Raw genomic sequence first — 15,397 nt, 5'->3', positions numbered from 1 at the left:
AGAGGTTTTTCGCAAGAGTGGTGGGTGAAATTCTGTGGCCTGCCTTGTGCAGGAGGTCAGACTAGATGATCATAATGGTCCCTTCTGACCTAATATCTATGAATCTATGAAAATTGTGCCATTTATTGCTGTTGCATGTAGAAATCACGCCCAGAGACGATTCTGCAGGAACTAGAAGTGCTGGGCCAAATTCAGCCCTGGAGTAAAGTAATTGAAACCAGTGGAGTTACTCCAGAGAGGAACATGACCCATCAGACTTTGTTTCTGTAAACATTCTTCCCTCACCTGGGTAACTAATCCCTTGTGGACTCGCTCGCAGGTGAGAGCTTGATCTTCTGCGGCTCTGCTTTTCTTCTCAGACACTTTAATGAGCTGTGCACCATTTGAGGGGGTGTCTTCATTACGGCTTGTGAGGTGACAAGGATTTCTCTATAATGAGATGGATTCTGGGAGAGGCTACCTTGGGAAAGAGAGTAAGGAGATGCTAGTTGGTAAGTGTTCCTTCCATTCTTACTGCAAAATAACCCCAACAAACGTGTGTGTGTGTGTGTGTGTGTGAGAGAGAGAGAGAGAAAAGTTAAGCGTGGGTCAAAGGCCTCAGATTGCTAGCCCTGGATTCCTCCATCTTCTTGGGCAGCATTTGTGCCAGCTTCCCCACTGTCCTGCCAGTATGCCTCAACTCTTATCTGGGGACTGACACCTATAGCGGATAGGCTAATTCAGAGTCCATACCGATACAATCCTTAGCCTCTCTCTGCTAAGACTAGCTGTGAGGGTACCAAATGGTGCCAATTACGCAGGTGGTTTTGTAATGAAGGCTCCTGAGAATTGGACTGAGCCCACCAACTCATTTCACCTAAGCCACCAAGCAATTGAAATGTAACAGCTTTCAGTCAGTGGTACAATATGGACTGGAACTATTTACCAGTTCCATTCTTTCTAGGTTTTTCACTGCACCCATTGCCATGGTGTCTGAGCTCCTACAGGTAAAAGACTCCATATTCCATTATGTATCCCTGGAGCCATCCAACATCCTCCTGTTTTTTTTTAAATGGCTACTAATTTTGTGTGGTGATTATAGATTAGACAGACAATCTGTGCTGCTAGCATTTTGGTTTTAGCAATCAAGAGCAACGTAATCCTTATGAAAAAGTCCTATAGATTTTAATAAAGAATTATGAACATTCTATAGGATTTTAGACCATCTTATTGAATTCTAGGATAGGGATATAATTCTCTATTATAGTCTAGAGGATGGCTCCATAAACCTATATAAAGAGTAGTATTTTCTACTAAATCCTATAGGACTTTTCCATAAAGGCACATCTTTCTTCCTCTCCAAAACATGTGGCCTTATATTCATTTAGTTCTGTCTCTCACAAAGTGATGGTCAAAGCACCAATAATGCTCAGCTCTGTACAAGATACCAAAATAAAAACAGTCTGGTGCCAGAGGCCTGGCCCTTCAAAAGACAGACACAGAAGAGACTTGATGCACTGGGAAACTCAGAGGAGGAAATAACTTGGAAGATTTATTATTTTATTTGTTACTATTAACTCACTTCGGGAGGGCATTGGGTAGGGAAAGCTAGATCCACAAAGGGACATGCGCATGGCCACACTGACATGCAATGCCTAACTTTTAGGCATTCTGCCATCCAGTGGAATCCTCAGCCCCGAGTTAGACTCTTCCCATCATTTGAATAGGGAGCCTGACACCTAAGAATGGAATTCGTACAAGCTGAACGGGAAGCGCCCTAAGCTAGCCAGTAGGAAATGCTCAGGAGAGGGGTGTGGTCTAAGCCCTGGGCCTCAAAGGGACAGTCCTGGAGTTAGGCACCTACATCAGCTCAGGTCAATCCTTTGTAGCAAGAAAAACACACAGCAAGAGCGCCTTCTATCCATCCCCCATGATAGCAAGTAGCTCCGGGGTTAGGACTGTCTCTTGGGGTGTGGGAGACTTGCTTTCAGATCCCTGCTCAGCTGCGGGGAGTGGAACCTAGGTCTCCCATATCCCAGGTGAGTACCCTAACCACTGGGCCGTTGAGTGATTCTCTTTCTAGCTTAATGAATATTTAGCTATTTACCCAAAGTGAAAAAGCTTCAACAGGAGAGACTGAGGGAAACCCACATCAGAGTAGCTAATACCGCAGTGGTTAGGGCACCTACGCGAGAGGTGGGAGCACTGTATTCAAATTCTGCCTCTGCAGTAATTGGCCCAGATGAGCGGTATAACAGCCATCACCACACCTGACTTTTGTGCAAGTTAGGCGTGCTCCAAGAATGCCTACCAGATCAGGCCCCAGCAAGATAGGGAGAGGGAACATCTAGTTTATGAATCTTACTAGGGCATTGAGCAACTTCGGGGTGTCAGGACAGAATGGGCTTTGCATGCTCCCATCAGCAGAAACTTAGCCACCTTGGAGACGTTACCAGTGGGCACTTGGGAATTTAGGGCCCAGCTGAGTGAAGGCTTTGAGGATCTCGGTGACATGTAAATGTTGGCCATAGGCACCTAAGTAAGTCCCTTTGAAGATCTAGCCCAGAGTCTTTAGACTGGGATACAAGTATGATATTTTCAATCGGAGTAACTTTTGAGCTGCAGAGAAAAGCTCTGTTGAAACATGTAGCCTAGATGGGTGTAAAAGGGGAAGGGGGAGAGGGGATGATAGCATGGTTGGAGGTGGGGAGGAAGATGAAGGCCAAGAGGTACAATATGCCTTTTTTCAGCATCTGTAAAATTCTTCTGTGATTAAAACATGGCCCTGCTTCTTGAGCAATCTTTCGCACTTGGAGCTGACAGTGAACCAATGTTGATACAAACAACTCTCATTATTTGTTCACATTGCATTTGATCATAAGCGTGAGTAGGACAGTCAACTGATGGAAGAAACATTTATCCTCTTGCCTATTACTTAATGTACCAGCAATAGCCTGACACTCCAGTGATGGCAAGTGAAGCTGAATAGAACAATAACAGGGCAGGACGTATAGTGGAGAAGCAGCATAAACAGTGGTTTTAAGTTTTTAACATTAACCCATGAAGATTCTAGTCTGGCCTCAGCCATATGTACCTGAAGTTTTCATGGTAATTTACTCAAGAGAACTGCTCAAATCATTGGTTCCAGCAGTGGCAAGACCAAATGACATTTTTCTGGCAACTGGCCTGAACCTAACCCCTAGATTTGTGTCTTTTCTGTTACAGTTGGTCAGAACAAAAGCCTGGATTCAAACTCTCCCAAATATAGAGTTGTCATAAATACAAAGGGAAGGGTAAACCCCTTTTAAAATCCCTCCTGGCCAGAGGAAAAATCCTCTCACCTGTAAAGGGTTAAGAAGCTAAAGGTAAACTCGCTGGCACCTGACCGAAATGACCAATGAGGAGACAAGATACTTTCAAAAGCTGGGAGGAGGGAGAGAAACAAAGGGTCTGTGTCTGTCTATATGCTGCTTTTGCCAGGGACAGAACAGGAATGGAGTCTTAGAACTTTTAGTAAGTAATCTAGCTAGGTATGTGTTAGATTATGATTTCTTTAAATGGCTGAGAAAAGAACTGTGCTGAATAGAATGACTATCCCTGTCTGTGTGTCTTTTTTGTAACTTAAGGTTTTGCCTAGAGGGATTCTCTATGTTTTGAATCTAATTAACCTGTAAGATATCTACCATCCTGATTTTACAGAGGTGATTCCTTTACTTCTATTAAAAGTCTTCTTGTAAGAAAACTGAATGCTTTTTCATTGTTCTAAGATCCAAGGGTTTGGGTCTGTGGTCACCTATGCAAATTGGTGAGGATTTTTACCAAACCTTCCCCAGGAAGTGGGGTGCAAGGGTTGGGAGGATTTTGGGGGGAAAGACGTGTCCAAACTACGTTTCCCAGTAAACCCAGTTAAAGTTTGGTGGTGGCAGTAGAAATTCCAAGGGCAAAGGGTAAAATTTATTTGTACCTTGGGGAAGTTTTAACCTAAGCTGGTAAAAGTAAGCTTAGGAGGTTTTCATGCAGGTCCCCACATCTGTACCCTAGAGTTCAGAGTGGGGGAGGAACCTTGACAAGACTGTTAGTGTAAGATGCACACACAGTTCTCATGCAAAAAGCTTGAACAGAAAAGGCAAGATGTTCCAAACAAGGCCTGAAACTCCGTCCTCTTGGGCCCAAACCTCTCAACCTGGGCATGATTAGATTTGTAGCAAGGACCTCAGAAATGTGGAGCAGAGGACTGCAGAGCACAGCATTCTCTCCTCTGTGACTGTGGTGGAGGAAAAAAAGATTTTAGATGTTATATAAGGAGAAGGTTTTTTACACAGGGTGAAGTTTGAATCCCAAGCAGAGCAAGTGAGCAGGGAAAAGACCTTAGTGCTGGTATAGGAGTCCTCATACAGGGAAGAGCAGGCCCCCACCACAGGTTGTGTTCAGCCCAGTGCGGGAGCAGGTTGTCAGGAACAGCCTCTACACACAGACCCTGTGAGCGTGCCTCCCTTGTAACCTGCTCTGGGGTGCTGAGCCCCTAGCTCTCTTCCTCTCCAAGCAGTGGAGAGGCATGGAGCGAGGAGGCAGCAACATTCAGCTTCTTGGTGGCATGCCCACAAAAATCAATTACGGCCACGCTCTCCATTGAAAAATGGATTCCTGCAGCTGGTCTTCCCCCAGCACGGCTCCCTCCACGTCTCCTGTCCTGATTCCTGTTGCTTATGCCCCAGCTGCTCCTCTTGTATAGGGCTTGGCTGGATTTGTCACACCCTTCCTGTGAAAAAAATCTCTGGCTTTTCCTTGCCTCGTTGCAGCTCTGCTACTAAGTACGCCCTCCCTGGCTAAAAAAAACCCTGGCATCTGGCAATTGGGGTCTCCAGGCTCTATCCCAACACAATTAATTAATAATAATACAGTGCTGAGGAAAGGCAGCAGGACCAGAGAGTGAAAAGAACTGCCCAGAGGGCTAGTCACGTATCTGCGCGTTTTGACAATCACTGGTTTCTGGCATTAGGTGAATGGGCCAGCTCTCTACACCAGAAGTTTCAAACCTAAACTGTCCTGGGAGTTCCTGTCATTTTTCCTCATGTAGAGCTTTTGTTGTGCCAGATGTTTTACTATAAACTCAGCAGATTGACCAGGCAACTGCCAACGGTTCCTGTCTTTTTATTCTGTAGCAGATAAGAAGGAAGGAATTGGGGCCTGTGGCTGGATCCTGGTTTCTCTTTCAGTCCTGTTCGTGCTTATTACCTTTCCTTTCTCCATCTGGATGTGCCTGAAGGTAAGCTGATGGGAACTGGAGCACTGAGAGAACGGTCTATTGCTACTATGTATTTCACCAGGACAAAAGCCATTTGTACCCTTATGGGACAAAGGATAGTTTTTGTAGTTAAGGTTCGAGATTGGGATGCAAGAGGTCTGTGTTCTGGTCCATGTTCATCCTCAGGCTCCCTGTATAACCTCAGAGAGGTCATTTAAATTCTCTGTGCCTTCAGCTCTTCCACAGGGATACTACTGCTCTACTTCACAGGGATAGTGTGAGAATAAAGTAATGAATGTTTCTGAGGTGCTGGGGATGAGAGACTTAGAAAAACTGATCAGTATTTGTACAAATACAAATGCAGGTCCACATCCTGGACCACCCATGGGAAAAAAATAGTGGGTGCTTATCACCCACTGGCAGCCAAGCTCCCTCCGACACCCCTCCAGCACCTCCTGCCCACCACCAGCCCCACCAGTCGGCTCCTCCCCTTCTCTCCCAATGCCTCCCGCCCACCATGACCAGCTGTTCCGCAGTGTGCAGGAGGCGCTGGGGTGGGGGGGGAGGAGGAGCGGGGACGGGGCACGCTTGGGGGAGGGGCGGAACTGGGTGGAAAGAGGCAGGGTGGGAGCAGGGGGGGCAGGGCAGAGAGGGGGTGGGAAGAGGTGGGGCAGGGAAAGTGTGGAGTGGGGTAGGGTGGGGGCAGGAAGGTGTGGAGTGGGGGTGGGGCCTCGGGCTGAGCAGGGGTTGAGCACTCCCGGGGAAAGGAAGAAGCCGGCACCTGTGATCACATGCATAAGTATTTGCAGGATCGGGGCCTGATATTCCACAGCAAGGGACAGGGTGAGGGACTAGAGGGAGAACAAGATCAAAAATGTGTAATTACCTACATATCTTTTGCTATCATTATTTTGTCATTTCCGTGTGGTTTGAAGGATAGACGGTCAGGCAAGAGGGAAGGGTGGTGTTAGTGTTAAACTCTATTTTAAAAATATTGTCCTAGATTGTCAAGGAATATGAGCGTGCTGTTGTATTTCGGCTGGGACGTATAGTGTCTAAAAGAGCAAAGGGCCCAGGTGAGTAAATGAGGTTTTATCTATTTTCACTGTAACCAGATGTTCTGCATCTGAGGTTCTCTCAAGTCCTTGGTCAGAGAATGGGTGATGCAAGGAATCTGTCCAGGGCACAGTAAAAAGGACAAAGTAATTCTTTGTCCATGAGCCTGTGCATCTGCTGCTTGTTTTCTCTATATTGCTGTTTAGAGAGGAAGCCAGCAGATCCTGAGATCTAAACCTGGCTTTATAATAAAGATCACATGCAGGGGAAGGATGATCTTGTGCTTAACACACTGGACAGAGACTTAGGAGATCTGGATTCCATTCCCCATTCTGCCACAGACTTCCTGTGTGACCTTTGGCAAGTCACTCAATCTCCCTGGACTTCAGTTTGCCATCTGTAAAATGGGGGGATAATACTACTTCCTTTCTCTCACCCTTTATCAGTCTTGTCTATTTAAAGTTGTAAAGTCTTTGGGGGCGGGGACAGTCTCTTACTAAGTGTGTGTGTACAGCGCCTAGCGCAACACTTGGTATCATAGTTGGGGCCTTCAGGTGCTATTGTCATAGGAAACTATCACGAATAAGAAGAATGCTCTCTGCATTATTATAACAAGTACCTTTGCACCATGCAGATGAAAAACAAACAATCCATTGGAAAAGGTACAGTGAGACGGTGCAAACATGGAGTAGGAATGGAGGAAGAACCCCCTTATCACATAACCATCTCTCTTCCTCTGCAAAACAACCATGTGGCCCAAAAAGTGGGCAGGGCCAGAGGTTGAAGGAGGAGCCACACTAAGTGGCTAGTTCCCCCTGACCCACCATCCTGAAGAGCTAACAATCTAAATAGACAAAAGTTTGAGAGGGGAAACAGAGGCATAGAGAAGGAAGTAACTTGCTCAAGGTCACATGACAGAGCTGAGAACAGAATGGAATTCTTCTGACTCCCAGTCTAGTACACTATCTACTTAACTCTACTGAATTCACATTGGTATTGGAACTCCGACATCCGCATTTCCTTCCATCATATATATAAAAATATGAAACCCCATTCCTTTCTCCTCATACAGAAAAAGAAATGCTGTGGTAATGAAATATCAGTATAGCTCTGAAGGCCATTGTCATTACACAATAGAAATAGTTATTTCCAGAGGTTTGCTTCATGTGCGATCAGAGCTTAGCCTTCAGATAAGGTGTTTCAGCTTTGGCCTTTTCTTCTTCTTTTCTGCAGGTTTGATAATAGTCCTTCCATGTACGGATGTTTTTACCAGGGTTGATCTTAGAACTGTTACCAGTAACATTCCCCTACAAGAGGTAACAACTTACGCAATAGCCATTTAAACTAGAAATCAAACCTAAAGCAGTTTTAGTTTTTAACATGTCAAACTAAGAAAGCATTTTTTTTTGTCTCAGTCTTTGGCAGCGGTACAGACTTAACTTCATTTGCTGTACTTGTTTACTTCCAAATGCTAGTGCCAGAATAACACTGGAGCCTAATCAAACCTACAACCCTACCAGCTCAGGTTATAGTCTTGTCACTCCTGGCAAGTCAAGCAGGCTTTTCTTACTAACTTTCAGCATTCTGGGTTAGAAAAAGAGGAAAGTGAGATTAGAGCTAGAGATGTGAGGAGGTCCGAGGATGAGAAAGAGGGAAGTCAAGACAGCTGAAATTTACCAAGCCTTCAGAATTAGTCCCCTCTCTACCATACAGGGAAATCAAGCAATAAACTAGAGTGGGATCCCCAGTAACTATTTTTCCTAGTAAGAAACAGATCTGATTAGATACAAAACTTATCATTACGAAAGCCTTCACTGAAGTCAGTTAGAAAGTTAATGTTGTTCCAGACAAAACAATGAGCAAAGACCAAATTTGTCACATTTGGTGCCTATGGATAGGTAATTTAATACTCACTTAGGTACCTTAACAAATCATCTTGAAGTCAAAGGAAGCTGCAGGTGCTCATCTCTGAAAATCAGGCCTTAATAGGGATGTACGGCCTTCTCTTTAGGCACCCAGGGTTGAAAATGTTGGCCAAAGAAGTTCATTTTTAAAAAAAGTCAATGGGAAATCTCCCCCTCCGCAGAAAAAGGTTTATTTACATGTAGCTACAGTACTGTGCTTCTACTTGAAGAGTTGCCATTTTATTGTGCTTTTCTGAAAAAAGGAGAAACAAGAATCAGTAGTGATAGAGCCACAAAGTTTCCGTGTTACAGATCTGAGAAAAGGTTCTTTATGATATAGTGTGCTGCTAGAGATTGTTCCTAAATATTCCATCCAAAATTTAAATGCCTGTGGCCTGGAATAATTATGCTTAAGGAACCTCATCGGTTTTAAGAGCTCAAGGGTCTTATTTCATGTAGTGTCAGATTCACTGAGTCTAAACTCTGTTACCCCTTTTGACCCAAGTGGTCAGCCAGTATTCATGGTCTTGTGGGTTATTTCCATTAGGAGGAGAAAATGATGATCGAGGCAAGTATTTATTTGATGCAATCCTGTTTATTTACAAAGCCCTGTTTCCCAAAATACAGTAGTAATCAAACAGCAGGAGACAGTTTCTTTGCTCAGTTTCCCACCTGTTTCCAGCAGCACTCTGTGCAAAAGCTCCATCTCTTAGCCGTTCTCAGGGGCATACTACAAGTGCTCCTCTGACTGAACATAAGAACGGCCATACTGGGTCAGACCAAAAGTCCATGTAGCCCAGTATCCAGTCTTCCAACAGTGGCCAATGCCAGGTGCCCAGAGGGAATGAACAGAACAGGTAATCATTAAGTGAACCATCCCCTGTCGCCCATTCCCAGCTTCTGGCAAACAGAAGCTAGGGACACCACTGCATCTGAGGCTTCCTTGCTGCCTTCTTTGTGTGCTTCTATGGTACTGATCCTCCTCTCTCTCTCATACACAAACTGCATTTCATTCAGACCCCAAGGAAAACCCCTCAGAGTGCATGGTTCAACTCCTATTCCAGCTTTGCATGTGGCCTATATTTTTGGGTGGTGGTCCCCTATTTGTTTCAGCTCTGGATTCCATAAAGGAGCTTAACTGCTTCTTTCTTTTATCCTTTATGAAGAGTGACTGTTATGGCCACCAGCTTCAGTGAGGTTTTGCCCAACCCCCAGCATAACACCCTGTTAGAAAGACTCCATAGATGGAAAGTCAGCTGGAGTGGAGGGGAAGCTGATGTAGTGAAAAGGGGAGATGACATGCTGGAGGGATGAAGAGAGCCAGCTCCAAACATGGGTAGGTCTGTACAGGAAGCAAGATGGCCATAATAGCCTGGGAACATACTTACTCAGTACATCCTCTCTGCAATCTCTTCTGGCAGGGCTTCTATGGAGCCCTTGGCTGCAAACTAAAGATGCCTCCCACCTATCCTGGTGGTAAGGCAGTGGTGGAAACATCAACTGTGCTCCATCAAGATTAATTGTTCACTGGGGCACAGGGGATTTATAGCTCCCTTCACCAGCACTGGTGAATGTGGCCTGGCATGCCTATGTAAAGGGACGCCACAGACCATTTAAGAATATGTCATCCAGTTGTTGCATTTTTTTCCTGTCCTTGTGCCTATGATTTTTAAATTCCATGAACCTGCCTATGAAGATTCCAAGGCAAATGCACTCAGAATCATCACAACTGGTTAACATATTACTGGGCGAGTCATTTAAATACTTTGCACAAATGTTGCTTTGGTTTAAATGGTTGTAAATCCAGGATGACATCACTGAAATCAATTTACCTTGACTTCTTTGAATTATAGTGGCTTCTTGTCTCGCTACAGGAAACAAACATCTTCATAATGCTGGGATTTGTGTGTCCTGGATGATTATCTAATCTCTGTATGTTTGTTTTTCGTAGATTCTTACGAAAGATTCTATAACTACCCAAGTTGATGGAGTGGTCTACTATAAAATCTACAGTGCTGTCTGTTCAGTGGCTAATGTCACGGATGCCCATTTAGCCACCAACCTGCTGGCACAGACCACTTTGAGAAATGTTCTAGGCACCCGAAGCTTGTCCCAGATCTTGTCTGGTCGAGAAGAGATTGCTCACAATATCCAGGTAAATCCACATCTAATGTTCTATTGATGGGCACAGCATCTCGTTTTATGGAATATAATCTTAGAAATGAGTGGCCTTTTTAAAAAAAAACATAATTGTAAAATCTTTCATTATCCCCTTTCAGTTTCATACACTTCCTACTGAAAATATGGAAGAAATATTGTAAAGATACTTCCTCAGCTCATCTGATAAAACTAGTGATCTCTTGTTAAAAAGCAAACAAGGCTCTTGGAACTTAACTTTTTGAGAAGTGAATGAGACAGTAAAGAGTCTTGATATGGGGCTCCCTGACACTTCTTTAGAAATGAGCAATAATGTGCGATGGTGAAGAAATCCATAGTTACCAGGATGCTCTATCTTAGTCTCAGGACTTTAAGGTCAGAAGGGACCATCATGGCCTGCTAAACTGACCTCCTGCTCATTGCAGGCCACAGAACATGGGTCGTGGGTATAAGAGGCTTGGGGAGACTAAGCCTCCCCATACGAGTCAAGAAATGCCAGATGTGGTGCACCTCTCTTTGTAGGCCCACTGCCACTCCTGGAAGCTCCCAAGAAGTGGCGGGGCTACCAGCTCCCAAACTGTGGCCCTGTTTGTGCTCTGCCCCGAGGCCCCACCTGCACTTGGCCTCTTCTTCCTGAGGCGCTGCCCTCGTTCCGCCTCTTCTTGCCCCCACTCTGCTTCTTCCCCTGAGGCCCCCCCTTGCCTGCCCATCAGTTGCTCCTATCTGCCTCCTCTCTCCCCATCACTTGCTCTTAAGGCAGGAAGGGCCAGAAAGAAGTGAGCGGGGAGGGGGTGGAGAGGAGTGAGAGGCAGGTGTGGGGACCTCAGAAGAGGGGGTGGAGAGGAGAGGGTGGGGGGAGACTCAGGGAAGGAGATGGAAAGGAGCGGGGGGCCACAGAGGAGGGAGCCAGGACTGCCCCCCCGCCTTCCCCTTTCCCGAGGCCACACTCTTGCCCTGCCCCTTCTCTGAGGCCCCGCCCCCACACCATCGCCCTCCCTCTGCCGCTTGGTTTCCCCTACCCTCACTCATTTTCACTGGGATGGGGCAGGCGGTTGGGGTGCAGGAGAAGGTGAGGGCTCTGGCTGGGGGCGCGGGCTCTGGGGTGGGGCCAGTAATGCGGGGTTCAGGGTTGGGAGGGGGCTCTGGGCTAGGGTAGGGGGTTGGGATGTGGGAGGGGGCTCACAGCTGGGACAGGGGGTTGGGGTTCATGCTCAATGCTGAAGAGGACAGCAAAAAAACCCCAGGGTCTCTGCCAATCTGACCCAGGGGAAAATTCCTTCCTGACCCCAAATATGGTGATCAGTAGACCCTGAGCATGTGCGCAAGACCACCAGCTAGACACCTGGGAAAGAATTATCGGTAGTAACTGAGAGCCCTCCCCGTCAAGTATCCCATCACCAGCCGTTGGAGATATTTGCTGCTGGCAGTCAAGATTGGCTACATACCATTCTCATCATACCATCCCCTCCATAAACTTATCAAGCTTAGTCTTGAAGCCAGTTAGGCTTTTTGCCCCCACTGCTCCCCTTGGAAGACTGTTCCAGAACTTTTACTCCTCTGATGGTTAGAAACCTTTGTCTAATTTCAAGCCTAAACTTGTTGATGGCCAGTTTATAGCCATTTGTTCGTGTCCACATTGGCACATAATGTAACTAACTCCTCTCCTTCCTGGTAGTTATCCCTCTGATGTATTTATAGAGAGCAACCATATCTCCCCTCAGCCTTCTTTTGGTTAGGCTAAACAAGCCAAGCTCTTTGAGTCTCCTCTCATAAGGTAGGTTTCAGAGTAGCAGCCGTGTTAGTCTGTATTCGCAAAAAGAACAGGAGGACTTGTGGCACCTTAGAGCGATTTATTTGAGCATAAGCTTTCGTGAGCTACAGCTCACTTCATCGGATGCATTCTCACGAAAGTTTATGCTCAAATAAATTTGTTAGTCTCTAAGGTGCCACTAGTCCTCCTTTTCTCTCATAAGCTAGGTTTTCCATACCTTGGATCATCCTAGTAACCCTTCTCTGCTCCTGTTCCAGTTTGAATTCATCATTCCTAAACATGGGAGTCCAAAATTGCACGTAGTATTCCAGATGAGGTCTCACCAGTGCCTTGTATAACGGTACTAACACTTCCCTGTCGCTACTGGAAATACCTCACCTGAAGCATCTGTGACAGACCCTGACCAGTGGGGTACAGGAGTCTGGTAGAAGGCAAATATACTGGTCCCTCAAGGAACAGTTTTCTGTTCCTTGAGTGACCAGAGCAGGGGCTGTACTAGAGCAATCAAGAACCTGCTAGAACCAATTAAGACAGGCAAGCTGATTAAGACACCTGGAGCCAATTAAGAACATACTAGAATCAATTATGGCAGGCAGACTAATCAGGACACCTGGTTTAAAAAGGACCTCCCATCACTTAGGGGAGGGCATATACCAGGAGCAGGGAGTGAGAAGGTGTGCTGCTAGAGAACTGAGGAGTACAAGCATGATCAGGCTTCAGGAGGAAGATCCTGCGGTGAGGGTAAAGAAGGTGTTGGGAGGAGGCCCTGGGGAAGTAGCCCAGGGAATTGTAGCTGCCATGCAGCTGTTACAAGAGACACTGTAGACAGTTGCAATCCACAGGGCCCTGGGCTGGAACTCAGAGTAGAGGGTGGGCCTGGGTTTTCCCCCATCCCCCTTAACTCCCTATTTGAGACAAGAGCAGGTGACCTGGACTGTGCATCCCACCAGAGGGGAAGGTCTATGGCCTATCCCCTGACCCACTAGGTGGATCAGCAGAGACTTTGGGGTTTGTTCTCCCTTTCCCTATGCTGGCCAGTGATGAGATTAGCTGAGTGAACAGCAGGTTTAAGCCACTAGCAAAAATGGTCAAACTGAGGGCTGCCGCGAATCTCAGAGGCAAGCAAATCTGCCAATAAGCGCAGGACTCACCAAGGCAGAGGAGGAACTTTGTCACATATCCTAGGACTGCATTAGCCTTTTTCACAGCCACATCATATTAGTTGCTCATAGTCATCCTATGATCAACCAGTACACCCAGGTCTTTTGCCTCCTCTGTCACTTCCAACTGATACATTCCCTGTTTATAGCAAAAATTCTTGTTGTTAGTCCCTAAATGCAATCCCATTTCTATAACTCCAGTTTACAAGGTTGTCCAGATCATATTGTCTGATAATCTGGTCCTCTTTATTGGCAATACCTCCCAACTTTGTGTCATCTGAAAACTTTATTTTTTTGCCAAGGTCGGTAATAAAAATGTTAAATAAGATTGGTCCCAAGACTGATCCCTGATGAACTTCACTAGTAACCTCCCTCCAGCCTGAGAGTTCACCTTTCAGTATGACCTGTTGTAGTCTCCCTTTTAACCAGTTCTTTGTCCACCTTTCAATTCTCATATTAATCCCTATCTTCTTCAATTTAACTCATAATTTCCCATTGGAACTGTATCAAATACCCTAGTGAAATCCAGGTAGATTAGATCTACTGCATTTCCTTTGTCTAAAAAACCAGTTACTTTATCAAAGAAGGAGATCAGGTTGGTCTGGCACAATCTACCTTTTGTAAAACCATCTTGTATTACCTTAAGCAGATGCTTGATTAAACTTTGGCACCACCCATCTCTCATGTCATGTCAATAAAATGTATTGAATTGACCTGAACTGGATTGAATTGTTCCCCTGTTTAAATCCTGCCCCCAACCCTCCCCTGCAATCAGGGTGTCACTCTGGCAGCCAAGAGAGAGTAGAGGAGGAAAAAAAAGATCTTGTTTCCTCTTTGATATCAGGGAGAGAGAGAGACCAAAAAAAAGACAGCTCACCTCCACACCCCTTCCAACAGCCAGGAGAAAATGTGTGCGTGAGAGAGGTGATATGACGTGATGTTGTGTCAATGTGTAATTGTGGTAGCGCTTAGGAGCCCTAGTCACAGACCAGGATCCCATTGTACTAGGCATTGTGATGCATCATACTGATTCTATGTATTGAGGGAAAATAGTACAGTGCAATTTCAGGATGTCACTCGCACTGTTCTGAGGGTCTCTGGCTCCAGTGGATAACAGAGTGACTTATCTGCAATGAAAGGTTGAGTGCTATTCTTTCACATGGGGGGTACTTACCTTTTTATGTTCCCAGATTCTCTTGGTCCTTTATTAACAGCTCCCACTATTGCACCTGGTTCTGCAAGCCCTTCCTTCCTTACATGAGGAATTTAACTCAAGGCAGTGTCTGTAGGTTTGGGCCTGCAGGTCTTTAATTCTGACCACAATAAAGGTAAATGGCTTCTTTCAAAGCTGTTCCCATCGGGCAGAACTGGTGCTAGAAAAATAGCACAATGACTTGCCCAAGTGCATCATCTCCCCTCCAATACATCACAGATCTGAGAGAATATTTCACAACTAATAATTGATCTGACCCTTTTTAGCCACTTGACCTACCCCTGAAATGTCCCCATGTAGATCATAATTTCTTCCCATTTATTCTTTTATTTCAATTATTCTTTTGCAATTGTTTTGGAATTCTGAGCGTAGTCGATATCTGAGACATTTTGGTTAGTGTGATTTGTCATTTAAGTCACATGGTATAGGTTTTGATATTGTCTTTTTTTTTTTTTTAAAAAGTCTATCCTCGATAATGCCACCATTAAATGGGGAATCCAGGTAGCACGTGTGGAAATCAAAGACGTCAGGATCCCTATGGAGATGCAAAGAGCTATGGCTGCTGAAGCTGAATCAACACGAGATGCTAGAGCTCAGGTGAGATCCACAGTAATATTTCTCTCATTTGTATAATGTGGTGTATCACCACCAACATGTCCGTTTCTATCACGTTTTTAGATCATAGCAGCAGAAGGAGAAAAGAATGCTTCCGAAGCACTGAAGCAGGCCTCCATGGTGCTGGTTGAGGCTCCATCAGCCCTCCAGCTGCGCTACTTGCAGACCTTGGCCATGCTAGCTACTGAGAAGAATTCCACCATTGTCTTACCTCTGCCCATGAATATGCTGCAGGGTTTTTATAAACAATAATAGGACAAAACCAAATGGTGATTAAGGCTCTTTTACACTGAATTC

General features: G+C 45.5%; 1 protein-coding gene across 1 annotated transcript; it reads left to right on the top strand.

The window, feature by feature from the left end:
* Positions 1-439: 439 nt before the first annotated feature.
* On the top strand, positions 440-15,352 carry STOML3 (stomatin like 3). Its single transcript, XM_074943602.1, has 7 exons — positions 440-491; positions 5,142-5,245; positions 6,228-6,300; positions 7,514-7,596; positions 10,136-10,339; positions 14,948-15,082; positions 15,164-15,352. Exons 1-7 carry the CDS (start codon positions 440-442, stop codon positions 15,350-15,352), a joined length of 840 nt encoding a protein of 279 aa, XP_074799703.1.
* The last annotated feature ends 45 nt before the right edge of the window (positions 15,353-15,397 follow it).

This window comes from Natator depressus, chromosome 1 (genome assembly GCF_965152275.1).
Source record: "Natator depressus isolate rNatDep1 chromosome 1, rNatDep2.hap1, whole genome shotgun sequence".
NCBI classification, from domain to species: domain Eukaryota; kingdom Metazoa; phylum Chordata; order Testudines; family Cheloniidae; genus Natator; species Natator depressus.
The sequence above is the reverse complement of the archived record's forward strand: the minus strand, read 5'-3'. Positions and strand labels throughout refer to the sequence as shown.

Excerpts from the sequence above, each read along its gene's own strand:
- STOML3 (XM_074943602.1), top strand. The coding sequence starts at position 440 with ATGGATTCTGGGAGAGGCTACCTTGGGAAAGAGAGTAAGGAGATGCTA. Across the intron at positions 10,340-14,947 it reads AGATTGCTCACAATATCCAG|TCTATCCTCGATAATGCCAC; the intron begins GTAAATCCACAT and ends TTTTTTAAAAAG. Across the intron at positions 15,083-15,163 it reads CACGAGATGCTAGAGCTCAG|ATCATAGCAGCAGAAGGAGA; the intron begins GTGAGATCCACA and ends TCACGTTTTTAG.